Consider the following 26,698-nt stretch of genomic DNA (forward strand, 5'->3'; position numbering starts at 1 on the left):
CCTGGGCCACATAGCAACCTAAAGTAAGTTAGACAAGAATTGGGAAGGGTAATGGACCAGAATGTTATGGCAACTCCTTAACGCACCTGGCTCCCATGTCCCCTGTTGCCTGGGAACAGTATTGATAATGGATTACCCCCTGGCCGTACCTGGGTTGTGGCCTAAAGAGTCGGGGGTGATAGCAGAACTTCATGATCTAGCAAGTTCTAGGCCCGCCCAACTGGTGAAAAGTACCAGAATATCCCATTGTCTGAGTTGGGCCTCGGACCCTCTAAGTAGTGACTCTAGCGAGACTCTTTGAGCTCTCCTGGATTGCAGTGGGCAGTGACCAGCATCTCCCCTGAGTTGGGCAAACACTTCAAGGGTAAAATGCCTTGTATTTACTCGAGAAGAGGGTAATTTTAACCATAGGCCAGCCTCTTTTCCATCCACCTCTCTATTTACATGTTTGAGTATACACATTCACTTTTGCGAGCGTGAGTGTCTATATATTTTACTGGATCCAGGTATTTCTGTCTGTGTGTGTATTGGCTCACTGGAGTTGCCCGCTGCAAAGGGACCTTGGTCCTACCAGTTAAAGTCTCCGGCAGTGTGTGTGCAGCTCATTGAATGGTGTGTCTTTGTATGTTTTATGTTTATATTTAGATTTTTTGATTTAGGATACCATGTAGTAAGTTAGCATGAATCTTGTCATTTTTGAATCTGTAATTAGGTTGCTGTTTAATTCTTTTATTCAATCACTTTGTAAATCCTTAAATTGGTTAATGGTTAAGTACTGCTAAAATTCAGCCTCTTGATCTACCTCAAACCATTAATAAATTTTGAACTGCTGCTAAGTCATAACTGTGTCAAATATTCCCATCCGTGACAATAGGGTTTAGGTACTTTAAGGAAACCGAGAAATAGAGTGGCTGGGCCTACCTGATTGTTACCTTTGCTGGCTCAAACTAAGAGCTGACATTGCCTTGTTACAGAGGCCTGAACTGACCATTGGGGTTTGTCTTCCCTTATTTCTCCTCCTCCCTCTGAAGTACCTCTGATGAGTAATAACATGAAAATACAAAAGCTAATGCCAAAGAAACTGATTTCTTTTTGGTTCATTTAGGCTTTTGTCCTATTAATTCCATGACAGATGTTTTCTTTTTAAGGCTACACTCTGCCACGTTGCGTGTTTAATCTGGAGTGAATGCTAATGTCTACACTGGATGCTAAAGCATCACTTTTAAAAAAGGCAGTAATGTTCATGACAAAGAGCAAAGTCCCAAGGACAAGTAGACGCTGTTTCTGGGGTTCTTCAACTAGAGTTGGATTGCTTTAGCTACAGCTCATGTGGCTAACTGGCTTCCATTGCTGCTTTTTATCATAACATTGTGGGTTTTTACAGCAATTAAATCACTGCTCATTCACTACTCATGAAGTTATTTCAAACAGGATTTGCTCAATAAAGATCAAGTTTGGTTTCTGTTATTAAAATGTTGAATACTGCCTCTTCACTAAGAATTATCATGGAAATTAATTCTGGTTTTATTTGGAATTAAATTAATGTTGTTTTTCTTCTTCTTTTCTCACTGTTCAGCTGTGAGATCTGGCTGGCTGCCCCCACCACCACCTGCACTGCCCCCTCGACCTTCTGTGTCTCAGGTATGGCCAAAGGTTTAACATTTTGCTGTGTATTTTTCACTTATTTACGTTACCGTTGCAGTGGTTAGCACGAGTTGGTTTGGACATGGCAGTTGTTCTTGCTTCCAAGTTAATGCAAATCTGCAGTTCGCTCTGCAGTTCTGTACATGTCCTTCTTCCTTGGTCTGTCTAGCCGGTGTGTTGCAATGTCAAATTACAGACTAATTAAATCTCTTTGTACTGGAGCTGACATGCACCCACTAGACAAAACTGTAAATTAAAGGCTAGTAAAGCTAGTCAACTAGTAAGAGTTTGGTGCCTGAAAGGCATGGACTTGATACCTGCTATTTGCTTCTCAAGCTTCAAATGCTCGGAGGGTATCTACTAAGGGAGCTACGGCATGAAAGAGTGTATTTCACCCATGGGTTTGAAAAATAATATTGAAGGGAAGCAGGTGCCCTGTCGGTTATGTTGTTAAGTTTCAAATCATTAGCGGCGCACTTTTGTTTTGCTTTCTGGATGGGTTTTTGTTTGTTTATAGAGCATCGCACAGCCACAGCACAATGCAAATTGACTAAATCATGCATACCTGCATCCAGATACTTCTTCATGTTTTAGGAAATGATGGAGGATCAGTGTATTGCTCTTTTTATGATGTTGGCTCTGCAGCAGTATGCTTCATATATTACTCCTTTAGGTGAGGTGTATAATAGAAAACAATTCACAGGGGTGCCAACAGCCCATTACATGTGAAAACTTGGTGAGGCACTCCCACTGGACCAGGAGCAGTCCTTACTTGAGGTTTGGGTTTACTCTTATGAGTCTGCTGTTGAACATCTCCTGCTGTACAGTGCTTGTGATGGAAATAAAAGGCTTGTTGCTGTCCCCAGCTCCACCAGCAGCTTGTTGCTCTCCCCAAGCACATTTTAGCATCTGAGCACAGCTAGTTTCTACCTTGAGGACAGTGAAGTGTTCTAGCTTCAGCTTGTGTGCTTCCTCCGAGTCATTATGGCATTAGCAATCCTGCTAACACCACACGCTCCTTAGTGGACCCATCACATACCTGCTTTGACCAGTGCTTCCTGGAGAGCAGTGTTTCCCTCTGGCTTTTCCCGATCCCACAGTGTGGCTCCCTGCCTTGTGCCTGCAGAAACTGCTGCCACAACCCATGCCAGCCCCCCTGCTGCTGCTCAGACTTACAATCATAGAATCATTTAGGTTGGAAGAGACCTTAAAGATCATCAAGTCCAACTGTTAACCTAGCACTGCCAAGTTACCACTAAACCGTGTCCCTCAACACTATATCTACACATCTTTTAAATACCTCCAGGGATGGCAACTCAACCACTGCCCTGGGCAGCCTGTTCCAATGCTTGATATCCCTTTCAGTGAAGAAATTTTTCCTAATATCCAATCTAAACCTCCCCCAGTGCAATTTGAGTTGATTTCCTCTCATCCTTGGAAGAAGGGACCAACCTCCACCTTTCTACAACCTCCTTTCAGGTAGTTGTAGAGAGCAATAAGGACTCCCCTCAGCCTTCTTTTCTCCAGATTAAACAACCCGAGTTCTCTCAGCCGCTCCACGTAAGTCTTGTGCTTTAGACCCTTCACCAGCTTCATTGCCCTTCTTTGGATGTCCTCCACCACCTCAATGTTTTTCTTGTAGTGAGGGGCCCAAAACTGAACACAGTATTCATGGTGCGGCCTCACCAGTGCCGAGTATGGGAGGACGATCACTTCCCTACTCCTGCTGGCCATGCTATTCCTGATACAAGCCAGGATGCTGTTGGCTGCGTTGGCCACCTGGGCATACTGCTGGCTCATATTCAGCTGGCTGTCGACCAACGCTCCCAAGTCCTTTTTTCTGGGCGGCTTTCCAAGTTTGTAATGCTGCATGGGGTTGTTTTGACCGAAGTGCAGGACCCAGCACTTGGCCTTGTTGAACATCATACCATTGGCCTTGACCCATTGACCCAGCCTGTCCAGATCCCTCTGTAGGGCCTTCCTAACCTCAAAGAGACTTGCCATGGTGTGCTGGCTCCATGCACTGCAGGCTCTCTCACTGCCATTGGCAAAAAGCAGTAAATGTAACAAATCCAGTTCTTAGGGAAAAACGTGTTGTTTTCAAGCAAGGTTTTGCTAATTGTCAATTTTCTTGTCCTGTCATAGATTTGCATTTCCTTAGCAGGGCAATGAGGAGAATGAAATTTAATTAAATGTCTCCTCAAAATATTCTTGTTCTGATGTCTAGCAAAAATGCACGTAGAAACAGTTCTTGAATACATAATAAACTTCACACTCATCACATTCTGTTTATTTTTTGTCCATGTGGGCCTTTCTGTGATAAAGGTAGCAGACAGTAGGGAAGTATGTGTGGTGGGGTCATAATTCAACGGAGCTGACCCTTACAAATCACATGTAAGCAATAGTAAGCATATGGATTACATTAGTCCAGTGGGGCCCTTAATTTAAAGAGCACGAAGAAGTTGGAAGGAAAGATCTGCTTTCAGAACCGAAGCAGGGTCAAGAACCAAAGAAAAGACGTGATGTTGAAATGACACCTTCAGCTTTTTTTCTGTTTCAGGACTTGCAAAACTCTTCTTAAATTTCCTTTTTTAACTTATTTTTCAACAATGTTATTGAAAATCCTTTCTTTATTGCCTTAACATTTTGCTATATGCCTGCGGTTAAGCACTGTGAATGACAAATGTAGCTTGGAAATGAAGCAAGCCCCATATATTTCAGGTGGCTGTGCACCATGTAAGTATGCTCCTGGTGTGATTATTTTGGCTCAGTTTTGGAAATCAGTTGATGGAGGAGGAGAGGGAAAAAATTTCTTCTGAGGACTACAGTTTTCTATGGATGGCTGAGAAGCAGCCTGGACCAGTTGGCTCTTTAGAGTGAGATTAAAGGGCTTGTAAAGGGTTGTAAAGGCCCGTAAAAGAGAGGTATCGAGGGGTAGGTATTACATTTCAGTGGAGCAGAAGTCCTTCTGTGAGCTTAATCAATAGCAATATAGAAATGTCATCTTGACTTTGGTCCTGGGTTGCTGTTGTTTTTAGTAGAATTTGTTTCAACCTTTAGGAAAACATTATTTTTCCTGTCAGAACCTCCAAGGTAATCAAGCTCAGTAAGTTACTGAGTTCAGTAATTCAGAGTGTGCCAAATGTCTCTAGTCATATCACAAACTTACTGAATTATATCTACATCCAGCTCTGCCTCCATAGTGCTATCAGCTGAATAACGGGGGAGAAGGACTGTATCCCTGGGTGAGTGTAGCACAAGGTAAAACTTAGAGCTCATACCGCTTTGGCCTTGACTCCAGAGCTGAGTGGATGCACAGGTTTATTGTGAGAGGCTCAAGTCTTGGGATTACTGTGAGGACTTGGCCAGTTTATGGGGAAATAGCAGCAGAGTTGGCTTCTCTGCTCTAGGTTGCTGCTACCAGCCCATGCTGTTCCACACCTCTGGTGGGTAGACACCTTTATAGGTGCCGCATCTCTTCTTAGCTCTACAACATGTTTTATGGTTTGTGGATTTACTCTGCATTTCTTTCTTTTTATGGTCTCTAAAAGGCTATGGTAGCTCCATCTTCTCAGGGGTTTTCTCCATTGCCAAAATCACTGTTGTATTGAAGTCCAGGAACTGTACCCAAGTTTTCTTCAGAGCTTTCACCTGATGTTTCTCTGATGCAGTGAAGCTTTCATCGGATACCCCTATGGTGATTGTAAATAAATTTAATAAATAAAGACAGACAAAAGGCAAGTTTCCATAATGTGGATACAGCATTATCTCCAATTTATGATCTTTTAACCCAAATTCCAACTCATATCTCTCTATGCTGCAAGCCATTTTGAATTGATGTTTCCAGTAAAACGCTGTGAAATCCAGTATGAAATGCTTTATTAGAATCCTATTTGTTGCTTTCCTATAAAAAAAAGAAAGTAATTCAAGTTTTGCCTAAATTCTATAAAGGGTGCTTGGAAGGATTTTGTATAGAATCAGGCTTATAGAAAGACTAGAGTTTTGTTTTGGATAATATGTTATTTTGAAGTGTTTTCCTTTTACTACTGTATATACGTCTGTGTGTAACTTCACTGACATCTTCTGTAATCCCTAGTAGCACATCTCACACTTAGCAAATCCACAGTAGCTTGGATTTAAGGATAATTTTATCTAAATCAGTTTCCCTGTTTCTTCAGACCATAAATATTTAGTAAGCTGCAAGCTATTGTACAGCCTTACCTCTCTTGCTCACTTCTCATGATATGCTTTAGTTATGGCTTTTTCACTCTTTTTTTTTTTCTTTTTTGGGGTTTTTAAAATTTTTAAAGTTTTTAGGGGTTTTTGTGTCATCCCCGTTGTCGTCCCCCCACTCCGTGTGATGGTATATAGAACAGATAACCTGTAGCTTGTTGAAATAACATGGTTTTTTCTGGGCTTTTAGAGGACTGGATTTAGTGGCTTGAGTAAGTTTTCCTGATCCTGTTTTCCTAACTTAATGGTAAACTTAAGTCACCAGGGAGAAATGGTGTAAAGGTGGCCTCAAAACTTCTGTGTGCATCTAGAGCTGTACAGAGGAAATTTGTGCAACTTGGAGGCGTTAAGAATCACGATAGGAAGGCAACAGCATATGTAGCTGATATGCAGTTACACAGATTTCTGATGGGAAGGAACTTTGGATGCTCATGAAAAACACTCCATTGGAACCGAACATGTGTATATACATCTCATATAAGCCCCTGTTGTTATTTTTTACTGTTGGCTTTTAAGCCTATGGAAATCATTTACCACAGCTGCTTACTGTGGGAGATTTAGTAACATATTTTTGCTAATAGGAGTTATGGATGAACACTGAAGAACAAATATAACTTTAGGATTTTATCCAACATCAGCTCTCTATCTGCAACATCACCCAATTAGATCAACGTTGCTTTATTTAAATTACTCTATTTCTGTACCTTCCTGTCCAGTAATGAAGGCATATCCATCCTGCCTGTGTTGTATAAGGGGATTTGAAAACAGCAGGACTGGAAGAAAACCCTGTATATCTTGGCTGAAAAAAACTGATGTTCCTAGTCTCTTTTCCCAGAGTCTAAATTTTAAGCCTCTTGGTTTTGTAAATTCACACTATTTTTTGCAGGACTTTTATTTCTGGAGACCCTGGGACCTGGTTTTCCCACTGGTTCCATGATGGCAGTTTTGACGGGCACTGAAAAAATTCTGGGCAAAGGCAAAGTGTTTGAGTAAAGTGGAGGAGGTAGGCAGCTGTTAACATTATCAAATGGAAGTATCCTGAGTACGTTGCAGGTCTGAAGATTAAAATCTCACTGCGTTGTATGAGCTCAGAATTAGACTGCCACTTTAATGGCCATCATTACCATTAGGTGTTATTGATTTGGTGAAATCATGGAAAAGGTGCTGTGAGGGATGGTGGGTGGGTCTTCCTGCCCAGTCACAGGCACCTGGTGTTGTTGGAAAGTGAAGATATTATTCTTTTTAACATATTGAATGTTCGGCTCTTCAAATGTTACTCAATACTTCATAATTCCTTGAGGCTTTTTTGCCATTCATCATCCAGAATTGCAAGTAAAATCTGGGACCCAGTTCAGTAAGTTGTCTCTAGTAACATGCCTCCATGTTCTCCTGAATCCATGGAGAGCTGCAAGCCTGGGGTACACTCAGGCTGGGTCTGTAACCATCAATTACCTGTGCCCATCCTGACCTGTGGTGCCAAGGCCAAGAGGTGGGGAAAGGTCCATCCTGCTGAGACCACTCAGCCTCCCAAGTGGGATAAGGGCTTCATGCTGGAAGCTGGTCTGCGGAGTCCTCCCACGGCCAACATCTTTAGATAAAGCCAAAGTACATGGAGGATGAGGTAGGGTTTGCTTATCTCCGTGACAGAGCTGGTCGGAGAAAATGTTCAGCCAACTGAGATAACTCCTTACTATGTAAAATTATGTGAGGAATTTAAAGTGCTGGCAGGACAATTGGAGCTTTATGGGAAGGACCTTTTTTGTTATAGAAATTAAAAAAAAAACAAAAACAAACAACAAAAAACCAGCATGCTATTTTATATACATGATGGTATTCTCCCAAACAACCGTTTTATATTAAAACAAAGGAATACATTTTTTAGCTTGCGTTTACAACCACTGTGCAAGAAGAGGATGGATTTTTGATCATCTCCACGGTTTTGGCTGCAGAATAACATATGCTGTATAATCAGTGCAATAGGTACTGAAGAAGCCTGTAACTGTAATAAAACTGAAAGTCTTCTGTAACATGAAAGATTTTGCCATCTGCCACTTTAATATAATACCAAGTGGATTATCTTCCTCTCATGAAAATTATATATTAAATCTAAAACGGGCAGACAAAATAAATTACGGTTTAAGAAGTGGTGGAAAGTAGCACAGTTAAAATTGAATTTGGGGAGTAGCTGATGGATGTCATAAAATCCTCTCTAAAGAGGTTTCTGGGAGAGTGGAATAAGGGTGAGTATCTTAATTAAAATGTGTTGTAATAAGTTTTGAATTTGGCTTCACATTTATCGTAAAAACAACAACAACAAAAAGCTGAGAATCTAGTGCCTATATCTCCAGTGGAATGCACATACCCCTTTCTAGTTTACGTTAATCTGGTTTTGTGGAAGTGGGGTATTAAAACAGATTGTTAATGCTTCCATCTGGGTCCTATTCTTTCCTTGCGAATGGGCTGAACATTGCAGCAATTTGTTTGTATTTACTGCCTTATTCCTCAACCTTATCACCAGCCCTCAGATAGCTCAGGGAAAGAAAAAGCTTATCAAAACTTCAGGGCTGCACAGCGCTGAGAAAGCAGGCAGCACACTAAGACCCTGGCAGCTTGTTGCATTTGCATCCCTACAGGTTTTCTCTCTGTCTTATCATTTTCAGTTTCTGTAACAAGCAATAAAAAGAATTGATGATTCAGTGTGGGATGCACAAGACTCACAGAAATGGGAATTGAGACATCTTGACTTCTTAGGAACTGGCATTAAGCGCAAAAATATGAATGTTTAGAAAGGAGCAAAATACCTCTTAAATGAACTTACGTAGAGATGATAGAAGATTGCGATGGGCGCATACTGAGCGTTAAGCATATTTAGTATCCTGCTTTTTCTTACAGATAAGCTGTTCTCAATACCTTTTTGCAAAGCTAAGCAGTGGCACTGTATAGGTAATGATTATGGGCTATTCCAATGAATGCACAGAGATAATTTCATTTCTGTGAGTAGTGCCATTGACTACAATGGGAGTATTTCCATGTGTAAAGTTAGCCTGGAGCGTAAGCGTGGGCGAGATTGAACTGTGGGAAAGATTGAATATATACTTCACCTCTTGCAAAAAAGCTCCCAGGTAACAGAAATATGAAAGCTTCGCCTAGACCTTATGTTCTGCAAGATCAGTTATGGATTGTCTTGAAAAGTGGGTGTGAAATCTACATATAATGCAGCATTGCAAAGCAAAGAACTGGAAATGTAAGCAAAGAACTAGTTGTTAAGGTAAGGCGTTCTCTTAGAGTTAGGAAAATCTTTCATCTGAGGCTTTCAAAGCACTTTGTGCTTAAGTGAGCGTTACGTATTCTTTTAGAAAGGTACTGTTAAGTATCGTCACATGGAGCAGTGAGGAGATTATGAATGGCTGGTCAAGGATCATGCGATGAAATAATGAGCATTTGCGATTCCTAATACTCTCCTTAACGATGAGGAATTATCTGTCCTAATGCTCAATATTGGCTGTAGGCCACAAGTTGGTCTCTGGCCATGGCCACTGTACAGAAACTTGGTTGGCCGGTTTTGTCTGGTGCCTTGAAGAGTGAGGAAGGTACGACTATTCCTAGAAAATACAAGACTGCACTGGGGAAAAAGGTGATGCTGCCTGTTAATAACTGGACTTTGGTCTTTGGAAATAGAAGCTCTTCTGGAGATTTGGAATAGGACACTGTCTTGCTCTTTTCTTTGGTCACCTACTCCTCTTCCCAAAATCAAGATGCTCTTTGGCCTGGTCTGAAAACTCTCTTTTGCACTGCTGGCAGCACACGTGAGCAAAATTTTCTTTGCCCAACTGCTCTACACCTGGATGTGGACCCAGCAGTATTGGTACAGCAGCACTTCCAATGTCAGTAGCTTACTCCATTCTCTGGACGTGAATGAGATGTCCTTTTAAGCACTTTTACACTACTGTAACTGAATTTTCCTTTGGAAGACCATAATGCATAATCTCTTCCTTTTATAAGCCAGCGGTGAAGATTTTTAAACCCTAATATAATGTTGAGAAGTTTCCAAGATGTGGGAAAACTTTAAGACATTTATTGCTGTGGTGGAGGGGAGGCAGTTTATTGTTGTTGCCCAAAGATTATACTAAGCATGGTATAAAGAGCTAAAGGGAACCCACCTCAGCTGCTCCTGATGGGGCTCCTTCTCCTTACACTCTGTTATACAAGCTTGGGATGGAGTTTCCTGGAGCTGGTCTCTCTGCCCATGAGCAGAGGCTACAGGGACTAGCTTTTACCCCACATAGAAAGCAGCAAAGGGAAGGAAATCTGTGAAGAATTCCTCTGCCAAAAGAAGAAGCAGGAGTTATTTTTCCTTTAAAATCCATGCGGGGCTAGCGTGGGGAGACATCAGCTTGCAAAACGTATTTGTAAAGCCTCTCAGGCCTTGCCTAGAGGACTTTGTTGGGTTAGCTGAATCAGCAAACCTTCTTTGCATTGCTGCGCGTTGCAGTTAAACAAAAGATTTTTGCCTGGGTTAAACGCTGTCAGTCCCTGAACAAAATCCCCTGCGACAGCATACCGATTTTTTTATGCTTGGGCACTTGTGTCAGGGGCACACATCGCTCTGAGGAATGGAGATCTTGCACAGAGGAGGACTTGCAGCTCTGCTGGCAGATCATGAATGTGCAAAGCTGGCTTCTGCATGAGACTCTCCAAAGAGCAGAGGCTTACCGTGCCCAGCCCGGCCCTCTGCCCACCCTGTGGGGCACACTCACTCTGCAGGCTCTGAATAATGCAGACAGCTATTTTTTGGGTGCTCTCCTCTAATGAAAACACTCAGAAATGTCCTGTCCCACATGCCACTAGGTGGCACTTTAGGGACATGGCAGTCACTTGGTTTTATTCATTATGCATGAGCATTAGCACCAGAACGTGTTCTTTTTTTTTTTTTTTCCTTTCTTCCTTCTTTTTTTTTTTAATTTTTTAGGTCAAATATAACTATTTATTTATTTTTACCACCTGCCTGCTCCAGCCAGCCCAGTGGCCCAACCTGAGCCAGCGGGTACCACAGCCCTGCAGCCCAGCAGTTGCCACAGCTGGTTCAGCTGACAGCCACATCACAGCACTCAGCTGGTAAAATACATATCTTGCATCAGGAGGAGCTGTGATACCGAACTGTTGGAAAGTTTAGAAATCTTACCCTTTTTGGCATCAGCACTCTGATTTGCGTTTGTTTCCACCATGAGTTTATCCTTTTTTCCCTATTCAGTTCCCTTCAGTTTAAAAAAGTATTCCCCTGCAATAAGACCATTAAAAAATAAAATAAAATGGGTGGATTCTGCAAAACTTTGGGGTTTTTTTTGTCCCCCTTCCCTCAAGTCCTTTATCTTACTGTGATTTCAGTTTTCCTGCTTATTTGCAGTTGACTAGCAGTCTGTTTAGTTACTTCTACACTGTTTGAACACATTGGATCTCGAAGAGCTGCATTTTATCTATATATAAAGAAATTGAGTAGCAGTCTGTTTAGTTCTACACTGAACACATCGGTTCTTGAAGAGCTGCATTTTATCTATATATAAAGAATTATCTTACTGTGATTTCAGTTTTCCTGCTTATTTGCAATTGAGTAGCAGTCTGTTTAGTTCTACACTGAACACATCGGTTCTTGAAGAGCTGCATTTTATCTATATATAAAGAACATGGGGTTGGTCACCTTTCTTTTTCATTCTGTGCTCTTGCTTTTGACACAGGGTTTAAAGTAGACTCCAATAAAAGTGTGAGCACCAGAAACTGCCTGCCTGGCCTGGTTAGGGTGTACCTAGTGCTCCCTGTCCAAGAAAGGTGATGAAGAGCTGGCTCTTGTGTACCTCCCTCTGCCATTGCTCAGTGTTGTGCAGCAAAGCTATAGTTTATAATATACATATTACGTGGCTCTCTGAAAGGCTGTGTTTACTTTTGCTGTCCTGAAACGAATGATTTGTCAAAGTGATGTGATTCGGTCCCAAATTTATCTTACGGCCTGACTGGGTGTTTGAACTTATCCCAGAATCATTCATGAAGGCTTCATGGACATGGCCAGGCTACTGTTACCATTGCTTAGAGCCTTCATTTCTTTCAAATTTATAAGAAGTGGTTGTAAAAATCAGGGAGGTTAGGGGCTATTCAGCTTGCTGATAAAGAAATGCTCTGTTATGTTAAATGCACTTTTAAGGGTCGTTGGTTTTTGTAGACAGAAAAAAAGATTGCTTTTTTTCCTTTTGCTTTCCTGTTTGTATGAGAAATCTACCACTATATAAGAAGCTTTCCAGAATTGAAATGTTAGTATCAAATAGTTACCGAAATCCAAATATTTAAGATACTAATATTCAAATAATACCGGAAAATTACAGGGTGGGTTTGTTTTGTGGGTTTTCTTAACCATGAGGTAGCACTAGAGATGTAGCACACTTAGAGGAGGGGGGAGGAGAGAAATCTTGTCAGCCAAGGTACCTTTTCCTCCTCTCCAGAGGCATTTCACATGCGCTTTAAAAAAAGATGACAAATCTCCCTCCTCTCTGCACATGTTCAACACCGTACGGTTGGAGAACAGCAGTAACCTGACAGAAGCGCGTTTCCCCTGCAGCTTTCTGTACAGCTCTTATTGTCTGTGTGTGTTGTGAAAGAAATGGAAGTGGTATGAAAAAGTCCCCCCTTTTTAAATGCACCAAATGCCGTGCTTTCTGTCATTTTTTATTTAACTTACAGTTAAGCGTTGGGAAGCTTGTGACCGCTGCAGAGCTTGATGGGCCTATGCAGAAATCTCTTGACAGCAGCGAATTAGGTTCCTCAGCGTGCATCAGGTTGTTAGGATTGTTTTTATGGCTAAAATCCTGGCTCTTCTAAAGTTTGACCTTTGCCTTGAAGTTGGTTTTAAACGCAGGCTTTCACCTGCGTAGAAATGAGCCATTTTTGAGGAGGGAGCTGGATGGTGGGTTGCTTCTCCTGCCTGGGGGCTGGTTGCCAGCTGGGATCCCACTTGGCAGAAGTTGGGGAAGAGAAGAGGTCGTCTGCCGGTGCCAAGTGCCCTCAGCTTCCCTGCTCCTGCCTGCCTTCCCCATCTCACAGAGCCAGCCCATACCTTCTGGACAGAAAACAGCCCCACCGTGTTCATACCGTGTTTATGTTGTATTTATACCGTGTTTGCTGCAGCACGCCTGGGGATGGGTAGCTCCAAATCCTGCTGCCCTCCCGTAGCTGATGTGCTGCGCTTCACCCTGTCCTGGTGAAGCAAATGGAAAGATCCTGGGAGATTTCAGGAGAGGCAAAGCAAGGGATTAACCTGTGTTTTAACCTGCTGCTCGGTCACGTATTCTGGGGGCAGGGTGGTTTGTTTTGCCCAAGTGTAGACCTGTGTGATGAGTGTTCAGCTCGGTTTTGGTTTGAAACGTGAGAAGGGAGGAGGGAAGAAGATTTATTTGGCTTTTTTTATGACTTGTGTTTTCAGTAACTTCACTGGGATTTTTGATATAATTCAGGCTTTCTCACTCCAGCTTTGCAAACTTCAAAGACAGAGGCTTACTCCGATGAATTTTCATCAGTTTCAGGAGATGATAAGGTGACAGGGCGCAACCAAGATCTTTCCAGCTTTTATCCACCTCCCCCAAGGGTAACTCCAGAAGAAACTCTGGCTACTAGGTCATTTACATTCAGAGACATGATTCCTAATGCTCCACAGAAAAAAACTTTTCTCTTGTTTTCCTAGCACAATAAAGTGCAAGAAAACGGTTTCATTAAAAATCTGCAAAAGACATATGTCATCCATTCAGCTGTCACCCTGGATCTCTGTTTCCCCTACTGTTGAATTGTTAAAGTAACTTTTCTTTTGTGTGTAACGTTTCCTTTCCTTGACTTCATTGTATGTGACTGCTAGTCGTTTTCTGGGTGTAGCAATGATTGATTTGTTGTTGCAGACAGAGCAAGTATCTGAGGTTGAATTACATCCTCAGATGAATAGACCCCCGTCGCAGGCAGAAGAAAACAGTTCAGCAAAAAAGGTGAGACCTGCACTTGCTGTACCATTGTGGAGTGATTTGCCTTCATCTAAAAATGCGGTTGCTTTAAGTTTTAAAGCAATTAAATGGAGGGTTAAGGTTACATTTTTACATGTTTACCTTCTCTGGAGGTCAAGACGCTAGAGAGAACCGGGATCACGTGTGACATCAGCTCAGATAAATCATTAAGAAAGCTCTTAGTACATGCACATTGATGCACGTGCTTTAAAAGAGGCAGCTTGCCATTTGTTTCAAATCAATAGGGGCTTGTGGAGCCTTAGGGAAGACAAAAAAGGGGTTGATTGTACTTGACCCCTGCCCCCCTGTAATTCTTTCAAATTATGACGTGCTTTTTGCTTCCAGTTATTGAGGATTCAGTTTTGATGTAACCACACCTGTTTGCTAGGGGTCAGAATCTGCAACTAAGTGTACGTAGGTTGGGAGAGTTTGCTCAAGATGTGCAGTTTCGAGTATGTTTTTGCGTGAACTTATCATTTGTATAAAGTAAGTACTGAAATTGCAATGGCAGTCTTCACAGGGCCTTGCTTAGGGATGGAGTGGCCTTAGCAATTGCTGTGAGGCTTTCCCCACTCCTAGTCAAGCTCCCACCACCTCCTTCCACCAGCCCCATCCAGAAGAGGTTTTTGATGGGGGACAAATGCAAGTCCTCCCTGCTCTGCCCTCTCCTGCAGCTGGGGAGCACCTACAAGACCTTTGCTCACCCAACCAAGAACTATTGTCAGGAGCTGTACCTAGTGCATATCTTGCCCAGGGAGCATCATCACACTTCTTACCCTAATGAAGGACACAGACAAATGTCCAGTGTAATTTGCTATATGCAATAGGGCTTTCAGGGCAACGTCCACTTGTGCTCACTGCATGCTGCTACTAGCCTAGCCCTTGCTTCTTCCTTCCTCTGCTTTGCAGCCCTGAAATCCATGTGGTCCACCTACTTCATGCTCGCCCTCATCCCACCTGACTCCCTAAAATACAGAGAAGCCCCAGGCTCCAGGGTGCAGGAAGCAGGTTGTTGGCACAGTGCTGACCCACCCTCCGAAACACCAACCAAAGTGCCCCTGCGGAGGGCTCTGCTTTTAGGTCTTGAATCATTTCTTCCAGTATTGCATTTGAAATGGAAGAGGGATTTATCCTAGGGGTTTGGTAGGTTTGGGGCAGTTCAGGGCAGACTGGGATTGTGCATTTGTCGTCCCAGCAGTTTATAGTTGCAGAAGGCATTGGCAAGGTCCTCACTTGCCGTACGTCATGTGTTTGCAGGGAGCTGCACATACACACAGGGGTTCAGAGCACAGTGTTATCTGAGATGTGTGCAGTGCTGATGTGCTGACGTCCTTATCAAAGCTTTCATAATATTTTTAGGTCTATTTTTTTTTCAGTAATGGCAAAAGCTCTGTTTTTAATGTTGAAACCCCTTGTTCCCTTATAATTCTAATTCCTCTACCAATTGTAATCCCTCTAATACTAATTATTGATGGTCTTATGTCGGTTTCATTCTGTATCACCGTTAGTTGTCTCTTCTGCTGAGTCGGACTGCTTACTACCACATTTTTTGTTATATTTTCTTATGATTGCTGGGTCATTAAATACTGCCTCTTTTTTTTTTTTTTCATGTTTTATTAACACTTGGCCAAAACAGAGTAAGGAAGATAGTCTGGCCCAGTAAAATGCACACTGTGGAAGCGATAACAAAATCTGGTCCCTGGTCTTGACTGTGACACTAAATGTATCGCTTTTGTCAAGTTGCTTCATCTTTTTGAGTCTTAGCTTTCTCATTCATTAAATAGAGCAGTAATAGTTATCTCTCTTCTAAAAGATCTAATAATAAAATACACTGAAAAGGATATAGTTCAGATTTTAAACAGCTTTAAGTCATTAAAACTGCTTCTCATTGCAGAAGAAAGGATGTCTTATTTTAAAATAATGAAAACGCTTACCATTAAAGGCATAAAAATCCAAGACTTTTTGTTTTACCTTATCTCTCTGATGTAACTTATTAAGAGGAGTAACTATCCTTCTATGTTTCCAACATTTTATTTTTGCATGGATAATTTTATATACATGTGCCTTTCTAAACTATTTTCAGTCTTAATTTTGCATGGATAATTTTATACATGTGCCTTTCTAAACTATTTTCAGTGTTGCTTCATGTAAGAGAGGAGGGGAGGAGAAGGGAGAGACTCAATGCCAGATGGGGTGAGGTAGTAAGTTGGGATGCAAGTGATTGATTATTGATTTTTACCAACTGAGCATAATGAAAAATAAATCTTGTTTTGGTTGTAATGCTTTTGGGTCAACTGGGGGCCGGTGTTTGTATTTATACTCCCCCCTTCACCCTCCCTGCAAAGGTGCATGGAGCTGTACATTCCAGTTCCGAAGAGCATGTCATCCAGATGAAGACAAAACACCAGTATAATCATTTCATTCATTAAGGGGTTGCGGGAGTTATTGTTCCTTTTTTCGAAGTCAGAAACCTGAGAGGCTATTACCAAATTTGAATTAGGCTCTGTACCTCTTTTAAATTATGAAATCTTAGGCCAGCTGTCAGCAATTTCTATGTCACAAGTATTCCCCAGCGTAATGGCAGGAGACACATGGCCTGACTTAACGTTGCTGTGCTTCTCCCTTGCAGGAGGTTGTTCTTGCTCAGCCACCCTCCAAACCTGCCCGCAGGAAGCTCCGGACGGAGACGCAGGGGCTGGAGACCCCCGAGCTTTCTCCCACCATAAATGTGACTTCTTCCCTGCCAGCAGTCAAGCCTCACCTCCCAGTCCAAAAGTAAAAATCCGTACCAAGCGTGCCAAACTGTGAGATCTGATGTGGCAGGGTTTGCCTTTTGTGTAATTTTGTGCTTAATAGTTCTGGGTTTGGGAATGCTCCACAAGATGCAGGTCTCTGAAATCTACATCTGTCTTCTCAAATGCAGACTAAGTTTGTAGTGACTGTATAAGCTGATGATACTTGATGGATAGCCTCTTCAAAGGTGTCCTACCTCTGTAGCTGGTAGACACGTCTGAAGAGCAAGCCTCGCTGTTCAACCAGCATCTCTAACGCAACTCCTTTTACCTCTGTGGGTGTGTGGTTTTGCCTTACATGTATCTTCTGGAATTTTGCTCATTCTTGTGGACAGATGTGACTAAATAAGTGCCCAGGAAGTTGAGTCACGAAGTACTTGATGTTGGTCATATTCTTATGATGTTTCTTCATGGCAAGGCAGGTTAGAAGTGAGCTCGCCACTGGTATGAGCCACTTGTAGACCACTTGTGATAATCCGATAATTGCCAAAACCCAGCATATGTTGTTTACTGCCATAAATATAGCTGTTGAAGCTGTCAGCAGCGAAGACTTGTAGGGATTTCACCCTGTATTTATTTAATAGCCGTGGAGAAGGGGCTGTGCAAATGGTAAGCAAAGGCACTTGAAGCCCTATAGAGTCTATACATCTCCCTCCACTGAAACAGTGTGCAAACGTTATAGCCTGCCTTCACCCAAAGCCTTGCAAAGACATCTGGTTTTGTCTGAAAGAAAACCGAGCTGCCCAAATCAGTTGAGTGCTTCTTGGCAAACTGTTTATCAGTAGACTGAATCTGTGCTGCATAGTTGGAGATTAGAATAAGTAATAAGGCTCCTAGGATGCCCTTAAAGTGCTATTTTGTGCTTTGGGAGTGCATATTCCATAGTGGTTCAAAGAAAGATAACAGCATTTGTTAGCATCTTGACTTAATCCTGTCATGTCTCTATCTTTCCTAAAATGTTTAAATGACCATGGAGGTATAGCTCCCTGTTTTTTATTTTTTCTTACCATTATTACTTTATAGCCTATGGAGAGTAGTTTGAAGCAAAATCATGAAGCAGAAAACTGTCAGTTCACTGGAAGATAACAGCATAAAGACCTGCCTGTGCTGTGAAACAGATTTTTTTGCAAAGATCAGTGCCATCAGCTTTTTTAAGAGGAAGAGCTGATGGGGACTGTGTACCCCTATAGACCTTATTTAAATAGAGCATCTTTTTTAGATCAAATTTGTCATTAAAAAACTCTTGATGCCTCATGCAAAACTTTAAAATAATCTATTTGGAAAAAGGCTTGGATATTCAGCCAGTATTTTCTGTATTTTCCTTCCTTTTTCCTGTTCCCCTCTTTCTTGGAGTAGGTTGGTCCTTATGTAGAGAGCTGTGTCCTTTTGTACCTGTCTACCTAACTGTAGTTTCTTTCAGATCAGTTACCATGGGCTATAGGGTAATAATAATAATAGGAGCAAAAAAAGTTAAGCAGCAAAAGAGATGAGGAAAGTCCATAAGCCATCTTCTTGTGCGACGTCAGATGGTTTTGGTGGAAATTACTGCTTTGAATGAAAAAAAGATTAATTTTTGAAGTAAAGAAACAACGGAATCAGCAGTGCCCTAAAAAATCTGAGACAGTATTTTCACGCAGATGTCCTTTCTTTCCACATAGAATGATTTTTGTATTTTCTCTCACCCATTCCTGAATCTTTAAACTCTACAAGTGTTTGAAAAACGCTAAGGCAAAGATGCTGCAATAATTACAGCTATGAAGGATTATTCTTAAGCTGAATCAGAATGCAGTGATTTTTAAGCAATTGAGGTGGCCTAAAATATTTCTGGCATTCAGGTTAACAAGTGTGACTGTTTTATTTTCAAATAGTCTACCTGATTCAGCCGTCTCATTTCAGTGCTACATTTTTCTTCTCTTAAATGCGCAGTTTGTACCTTGTCTGTGAAGTGTAGTCCAGTGTGTATAGAGTACAGACACGCAAAATGGATGGCTGGTCTTCTAGCACCAGCCACTGTTGAAGCTCTTAATTGAAATGTTTTGTATTTATCTGTCTGGCAGACAGTCTTCCAAGCAGAAAAGGGCTATTCAGACTGCTATACGAAAAAACAAAGAAGCCAATGCTGTGCTCGCCAGGTTGAACAGTGAGCTCCAGCAGCAGCTGAAGGTAAGGAATGCATTGAAAATCAGTGACAAAGCTCCCTGCAATCAGTTATGTGTCACCTCCAGCAGAGAACTTTGTTCATCCTCTCAGATGAAACCTACTGTTATTTCCTGCTTTCTGGAAGGGAGTAACTATACTGTATGAGTGGGTAGGATGGGGCTTTCTGGGAAAAGCTATTACCCACGTGCATGCAGCTCTGCTGGCAGTTGGAGTAAGTCTAAAGGGTGAACTTCACCTTTCTGAAAAGTTTAATAAAGTGATGATGTCACCTAGTGCAGAAAAGCAACTCACTCATAACTTCCTTGTCTTCTGGTCAGACGTAACTGTCTCCTGGAGTCAGGCATTTGGTACACATGGACAGGCTAAACCATGCTTTATGTGAACACCTAACACTGATTTGTAATCTCTGCTGACTTGTCTTTTAACATTTTCTCAAGGGGCTGTTTTCTTATAAATGTCAGTTCTGGTTTTTCTGTTTTCTCAGTCCAAAGGTATTATACAGATTTTAGTTTTTCAGCTGTTACAGCTTTTTCCTCCTTTTATATTATGAACACACTTGTCTGGAAAGGGAGGTGAATCCTCAGTTAAACTTTCTCTTCAGTCAAGGTGAAAGTTTGCATGTTCAACTTTGCTTTAACATATTTTTTAACTGGTTGGATGCTCTATACTGAAATCACAGCAAAATATAGGATGGTGATTGAAATAAGCGTGGGGGTGAAAGCTTTTAATGACAGCACATTGCCATCATTCCTTGGCTCAGGTTTTATCTGCTTCCATGCACTATCTTCAGCTTGCTTAAACTCCCCGACCTGCAGGAAAGAGGCCAGTGCTGTTATCTGTGTTGTACTGCAGGGTGAAGGCAACACGTAAAGACAGAGATTTGCCTGAGTTCCCACAAGAGCAGAAAACTGAACTTGTCCTTCAAGTTGTATTGCTGCCTGGAAGCTTTCTGGTGGAGCAGGGCATTTATGTTTTTATGGGGACCCAAAGACATCATGGGTATCCCTCAGGCACAGCTTCCACTGAGGTGTGGGGAGTGTTCAGATGTGCTCCTGAGCTGGGGCTGCCCAAATTTGCTACCAAAGCCTGGAGGAGTCACAGGTCAGCCTGGCTCCCAGACAGGCCAGGAGGCCTTTGACGGGAAGTCAGCAAGAGCTGGGTGCCCCTCAGGGGCAGCCTTGAGACCAGGAGAGGCTTTCCCAAAATAGCTGATCCCCAAAGCCTTCACAGTTAGTTTCTGACCCAGACTGATGAGCTTCTGGCCATATTTGCCGAAAAGGTAGATTGCAAAGTCTGTGTTGTCTTAGAAAGTCTAAGTCTCATTCATTTCTAATAGGAAAGAGATTGTTTGCATGAACCAAAAACTTCTTTTAAAAAAAAATGCAGCTTAGAGGGAACTGTGATTTCAAAGTAACCTCATTTTCTTTGGTAAAATTGCCAAACTGGCCCAAGATATTGCACTGGCCAGTGGATGAGTGACTGCTCCTCTCCATGATCACCCAAGCAAATGACTGAGCCTCCGTATTGCCCCACCATCAGGAGGAGGCTGCAGACGGACATGCAGGGTCGTTGCATGGCATTGGTACAGTGTTTTGAGGCTGCAAGGAGAGTTTCTTAACCGGCAGAGCTTCCAGTCAATGCCAGCAGGTTGCCTGGCTGATCTCTACTGGGAGCTGGGTGGTGCGTGCGAGCATCCCAAAAGTTAACAGCCCATCTCTCTGCCTCCTGCAGGAGGTTCACAAGGAGCGCATTGCCTTGGAAACGCAGCTGGAGCAGCTACGTCCCGTCACCGTCTTGTGACCTCCCTGCAGAGCCAGTGTCCCGACAGCCTCACCGAGGAGAGGAGGGCAGCGTGGCTGGGCAGGGGGTCTGCTGAGGGTGGTGGCAGTGGGGTGGACCACCTTGTCGGGTCTCCCTTCACCCTGCTGCACGCCTTTGCCTTGGCAGGTAAAGCAGGTACAGAAAACAGATATCTGACTGCAGAGGGATGCTTCGCCTTCTGTCCTCCCTCTTCCCAGCCCAACGTGTAAATGCAGTTTATCGCTGGAATGAATAACCTGAGAGTATTTTATTTATATAAAGAATTCCTGATTTATATGCCTTCTGGCAGCACCTCCTGCCCCGGTCATTAAGAGGTACAGCATTCCTGAATTCTTGCTTAAATTTAAAACTCATACTCTGAGATGGGCTTCTGGCTGTTACTGATTCCTGTAGGGTTGTACCATGGTAGAGTACCTGGGGGTTTAACGTGCTACAAGAATAAAACTCACTAGACATACAGAGTCTTTATCCGCAATCACGTCAGATAATTATTTTCTTAGCACTGTTTATTATGCAATCACGGATGTATTTTAATGTTAGAGAGCTTGTATTTTGTAAGTTCAAATCGTGTGAGAGAACAGTAAAAAATACTAAAATTTAATTATTTTGGAAGTTACAAAAAAATATGGTTTTTGAGCTGTAACTGCTTCCTATCACCAGTGTTTGATCACTTGCTTGCAATTGCCGGTATCTCTGCATACTTGTAGCATGTTTGAGATCACTGGTTTATAGCTTTTTTTTTTCTTCTTCTTTTTTTTCTTTTTTATTTTTAACCAACAGTGTATTTCTAACAAGAGGTTAAAAACGCCTTTGGGGCATTTTTATAAAATCTGTTCTATGTACATTTGTATTAGCCTGCTTTGTTTTCTTAATAGCTGTTGATTTGTTTCAAGGTTGTGTACAAGAATTGTATTTCCAGAAGAAGAAAGACAGCAAAAGTGCTATATATGAGGTTATAAAAATGTGTGATGGAAATAATTGCTTTCTACATCAGGCTTTCTTTAAGGTTCCTTCACACCTCACTGGAGATGCTACTGATAGGATGAAGCTGCTAATACCCATCTGCTTTCTAAATGAAGAAACAAAGATTAATTTTTTTACCAGGGTGTGATCTAGGGCCAACTGAATTCAGAGGGAATTTCCCCGTGGATGCGGTGGTCCTTGGTTCCAGTCTGCGTTCTCACAAGGGAAGCTGGCAAACTAATGTTGCTTTATTTCTTGGGGGACTCCAGGCGTAGCGGCGTCAGCCCTGCTCCCTCCATGGACATGATGTGTGCTTTTGCTGCAAGGGAATGTCTCCTCCCTGTTATCCATCTTAAACGTGACGCTGCATGTGTTTCATGCCCTGTTGTTCGCTGACCTAATTTAAGCGTACGCATTTGCTTTGCGGAAACGATGCGGCAGTTTTTTACCGTTGTTGGTGTGGTGCTTTCTCCCTGTAGCTATAGGGTGGCCCCAGGGCTGAGAGGAAGGAGAAGAAGGGTTTGAAGCAGCTGGGTAGCCTTCCTTCAGGGTCTGTCGTGGAGTAGCTGCAGTGGGGTATCAGTGGGACACTGGAGAAGCCAAAAAAAGCTTTTTGAGAGATAAGGCAGACATCAACGGGAATGTTTGGAGTGATGAGGAAACGGCCTGCTTTTGCTGAAGGGGATGTGGATGTGGGACATGGATCCAGAAGCCTGAACATGAAAGCAAGCATTTGCAGAATCGTTACTGAAAGTCTGCTTTGGTGACACATTGGTTTCGATTCAACTAAACACCACTATGTCAACAAGCATCAACCATTTCTCTGCATTTGGGACTTCTTTTGTGCGACTGTTCATAGCTGGGGTCAGAGGGTCACTCCTGGTCAGTGACAAAATGCGAGAACTGCAAACTTTTCTGGGAAGCTGCAAAGCAGCTACTGCCCTCTTGCTAGTGGCGGTGCTGTTTAGAAGTTACCGTTGTTTATTTCATAATACTGAGTCATTCCTGAGATTAAGTACTTTTTCTTTCTTTGCTTTTTAGTTCTTGCATTGTCATTTGGTTAATAAACCCCTACAGGTTAATAGAAAATAATTATGTGGCACCTTTGTTTTTTATCTTTGTGGGTTACTTTTAAGGAAAGCTTTTTAATGATTACAAAAACATGTGCACATTGCATTTTTAAGGCAGTGGATGGCTTTCTCATGTTTGATAGGAGCTTCTTCTACAGTAATCCCCCATTTATTTAACTTGGTTTATTCATGGAATAGGTGTTGCTCAGAGGAAGAGTGGAAGTCTGGTTTATATGTCTTTTTCAGATGTCTTCCTTCTAACGTACAGAGTTTTTTTTCATTCACTGGAAATTAGGATACTTGGTTAGTTGACAACGAGATATTTACTCAGTTGTTAACCTAGCACAGGACTAATAAATTTAAAATTTAACCATCCTTGCATTTTTAGGGATGCAATCATATGCCCCACTCAGCATCAAGATGTAGAGTGTGACTTGATTTGTATTCGGTTTGATGAAATTTTGGCTGTGATACACTACTTCATAAGAGAGTAAAGTGAAATATTCAAGGAGAAATGTTGGCGTGTTTTACATACGATGCAGGAAGTTATTCTTCTGAATGGCTCAGTACTTAAGCATTCATGATAGCCCATGCAAAATGAAGACGTGTCTCTGGTTTTGGGGGATTGCTAGCATTTTGAGAGGGAGAGGAGAAGGCATCATGAAGCTGTAAGACAGTGCTTCGGCATTTGCTCCATGCAGCTACACTCAAGGCTACTATTAACAGGTCTTGGCTGGTCAAATTTCACATCTAAGTCCAGTATCACAGATTTTCTCAAAAAATATTTTTCCTTTAGAAAAATGTGGGTACAGCAAAAGCATCATTTCTTGCAGAAACCTTTACTATTCTGAACCTTTGGATGGTGGATGCCCCTAGACTCAAGAGAGGCCATCTAGTGAGAAAGGGAGACCTCACAAGCAGTTTGCTCAATGTTCAGGGCACTTTCTTGAGCTACAGGAGAGCAGTCAGCTTTAAACCCCTGATGTGCCTGACCCAGAATAGTAGCCAGGATCTGCCTGTCCCAGCTTACAGCCTGACCAAGGAGCAAGAGCAGCTTCCCACGCGTGAGGTCTCACTCTCCTCAGTTCATGGTTTCTGTAGGTAGTCAAGCAGAGCAGAACGTGCCCACCAAGAGAGGATAACTGGGAACAGGAGCTGGAGCACGGCTTCCTTGCATCAGAGGGGATGTGCAGACCATGTGCCCCCTTTTAAGTCTTCAATTTCCTGTAGCTATTCCAGTTTGGACAATTAAGTATTTTTGTCCAAGGACAAGACTAGGTAGAGCAGGCTCTTAAACAGGCTCGTCCACATCTCAGCTAAGGATCTTCCTCGGTGGAGGCATGTGTGTGTGTGTGTGTAAACGTGCACTCGTGTCTTCCTTCAGATTGTGCATTTCTTTATGGATCTGTTCATGTTTCAGACGATACCTTCCTATGAAATATTTGTTTCAATACATGGTAATTGAGTGGTGAAAAAGCAAAAATGCCCAGCTAAATGTAGTGACTGGTTGCCTTTGTAGATCAAGCCATTTTTATTTGAGCCTTTAAATATAAATAATGACCTAGTAATTAAGCAAGGCGAACAGTTTCCACTTCGGAGGCATTTCTTGTAACAAACTGCCTGTGAACAAACATCAATCCTTAATGATCAATGCCCTTCTCCTAGTTACTAGATTTATACTAGGATGCTGTGGAAACATTACCACCTCTTTCCAGATAGTTCTCAGTTCTCTCTTCCAGAGAGTTTTGCTGACAGAGCAAAAATATTAGCGATTAGTGGATTTGGCCCTGTTACTCGTAAGTTGGTGAATATTCTTTTTAGCTCAAAAGATTACCTCCAGAATGTTTTTACTTGCATGGTGGTAGTTTTGCTGCTGGGAAATCTGCATCCACACTGAAAAGACCCCAAAGAGATGGTTGGGACTGGGAACCCTTCACAGGAAGCATTTAGGATTGGGCATGATATGAAAATTGCCTTTTGGTGGTGTGTAAACTGCTTTCCTCCCAGCTGAGCTTCCAGATTAGGAGAAAGAGAGCCTATAAAAGTTGCTAGTGAGGGAACGAGGGCTGTCCGTTTCCCAGCACCATCAACCCTTCAGCACACACAGTCCTTGACAAGAAAATGCACAGGGTTATAAAAGAAGGAAAAGAGGCTCTCATGAAGCCACACAATTTGTTGACTAAAGAGTGAAAGTATTTTTTCAAGGAGAAAAACACCCAAACAAGTGATATAGTACTTTTGAGAAGATAAGATGTATTTTGAAGCTTTTTTCAGTTATCTTCATGATAATGTGCTATGAACGTATGCGTTATGTTTTACTCTATTACTGATTTTTTGATATAGAAAAAATCATATTGCAAGCATTATCGTTGTTAATCTAAAAAAAAAATACCCTGAGGCTATTATATATTTGAATTTTAACTTATAAAGTAGATAGCCAGATTTAAGCAATTTGTTTTCACAGCTGCAGACTGTCCACGTGGTGAGCTGCAAAATGTATAGTGTTCTATACTATGCCCATCTAATTTTGGAAAATGTATGTGATATGAAGCTGGGTGCTACATTAAAATAAAAGCGTCCAATAACTTCAAATTGCCTTGCTTTTGTGGTTTATTTAGGATGTCGACTGTGCAGATCTGCCAGGAGAGCAGAAACTGTGAGTCGCTGTGGAAAAAATACAGTGTTGAAATGGCTGACCTTCAACTATGAAAGATGAAATCACTTAACGTTGGGATTGTGTCTATGTGAGAGAGACAGAGAGAGACTTAAAGTGAAATCATATTTCCTTAGGCTTCAATGAAGTCAGAACTTCATCTTTACCTTGTCAGGCCTCGCTTTGTCTGTATTCAGCCTTCTCACCATGATGGAGCCCGATGAGGCTCATCCTTTTCTAACTGGGGCAGCGCCACCATGAATGAAAAGCCCTTCCAAGCTTCTAGCAGACCCTTGGTCTGAGGGTGCCCGGGCAGGAGGACTCGAACTGTAATCCCCAGCACACCCCATCATCAGTGTTTTTGGCTGCTTATCAACTGCAAGAGCTGAAATTAAATGGGGAAAAGAAAAACATTTGAATATCTGGCCTTTGTGGGCAGGGAGCTGGAGGGGACGGTGTACATCTGCACTTTAACTAGTGTGATTTTGAAGAATTATGTCACAGCTATCCAAAGAGCAGGGCTTTAAAAGAGGAAATAATTAGTGATAAATTAATTCTTACGGCATTAAGCCATGACAAGGGATGTTTTATTGGCCTCAAAGTATGTCTCTGGTGCACGTGAGGCACAAGGCCAAGGCGTTAAAAACTTGTAAATATCCTGTAGGGAGCTATTCTGCATTGGCAGCGGGATGGATTTAGATGGTTCTTCCATTCTTAGTTTTTACAATTAGATGGTACTCTGGGGTGCCTTCGTGCAATTCTAGATTGGCTCTCTGTATTCAAATTCATGTTTCCAGTAATCTTCCTTAAAAAATAAAAGATGTGTCTTTCTGCTCTGGAAGAGTAGTTCCTAGTGGAAGCGGGAAAGAAAAGAAACAGAAGAAGCTTCAAAAGTCCTTTTTTATCCATCTGCTGTTTTTAAGGTAGTGCTGCCTCCCAAGCGTGCCTGCTTAGATGGGATGCTCACGTGGCTTCTGCTGCAAAGCACAATAAAGGAAAATTACAAATGAACAAAATCCCTAGGTTTCCATAGCCAGTAGCTGGGACCGAGCTCTTTCACCTGGTGGTCTCATCGCTCCTCCTGTTCTGTCTCCCCCACGAACCCCCCCTGGCCACTGCATGCCCTCAAACAAATGTGCTTTGGAGCAAGAGACTATGGGTAGATGAGGTCAGTTTGCAGCAGAGTTCCAAGTCCCCAGTGTTGCCTCAGTGTCCACTGTTTTGGGCACATCTGGAAGCAGCAGCATTAGCTTTGTCCCAGCTGTGTTATCCCAGTAGTCCCCCTGCTAGATACTGAGTATTCCTGGTTAAATCCTGAATTGGTTTACATTT

The 26,698-nt window shown here is 42.2% G+C and overlaps 1 protein-coding gene across 1 annotated transcript in view; it reads left to right on the plus strand.

Moving 5' to 3' along the window:
• REPS2 (RALBP1 associated Eps domain containing 2) overlaps positions 1–25,305 on the plus strand; it is a 118,286-nt gene extending 92,981 nt beyond the window's left edge. Inside the window, exons 15-19 of the mRNA XM_014960182.1 lie at positions 1,577–1,641; positions 13,809–13,892; positions 16,537–16,682; positions 18,757–18,862; positions 20,591–25,305. Coding sequence (XP_014815668.1) covers positions 1,577–1,641; positions 13,809–13,892; positions 16,537–16,682; positions 18,757–18,862; positions 20,591–20,659 — 470 coding nt within the window. The 3' untranslated portion in view covers positions 20,660–25,305. The remainder of the gene's footprint in view (positions 1–1,576; positions 1,642–13,808; positions 13,893–16,536; positions 16,683–18,756; positions 18,863–20,590) is intronic.
• The last annotated feature ends 1,393 nt before the right edge of the window (positions 25,306–26,698 follow it).

The sequence above is a fragment of the Calidris pugnax genome, unplaced genomic scaffold, assembly GCF_001431845.1.
Source record: "Calidris pugnax isolate Ruff unplaced genomic scaffold, ASM143184v1 scaffold188, whole genome shotgun sequence".
Taxonomy (NCBI): Eukaryota; Metazoa; Chordata; class Aves; order Charadriiformes; family Scolopacidae; genus Calidris; species Calidris pugnax.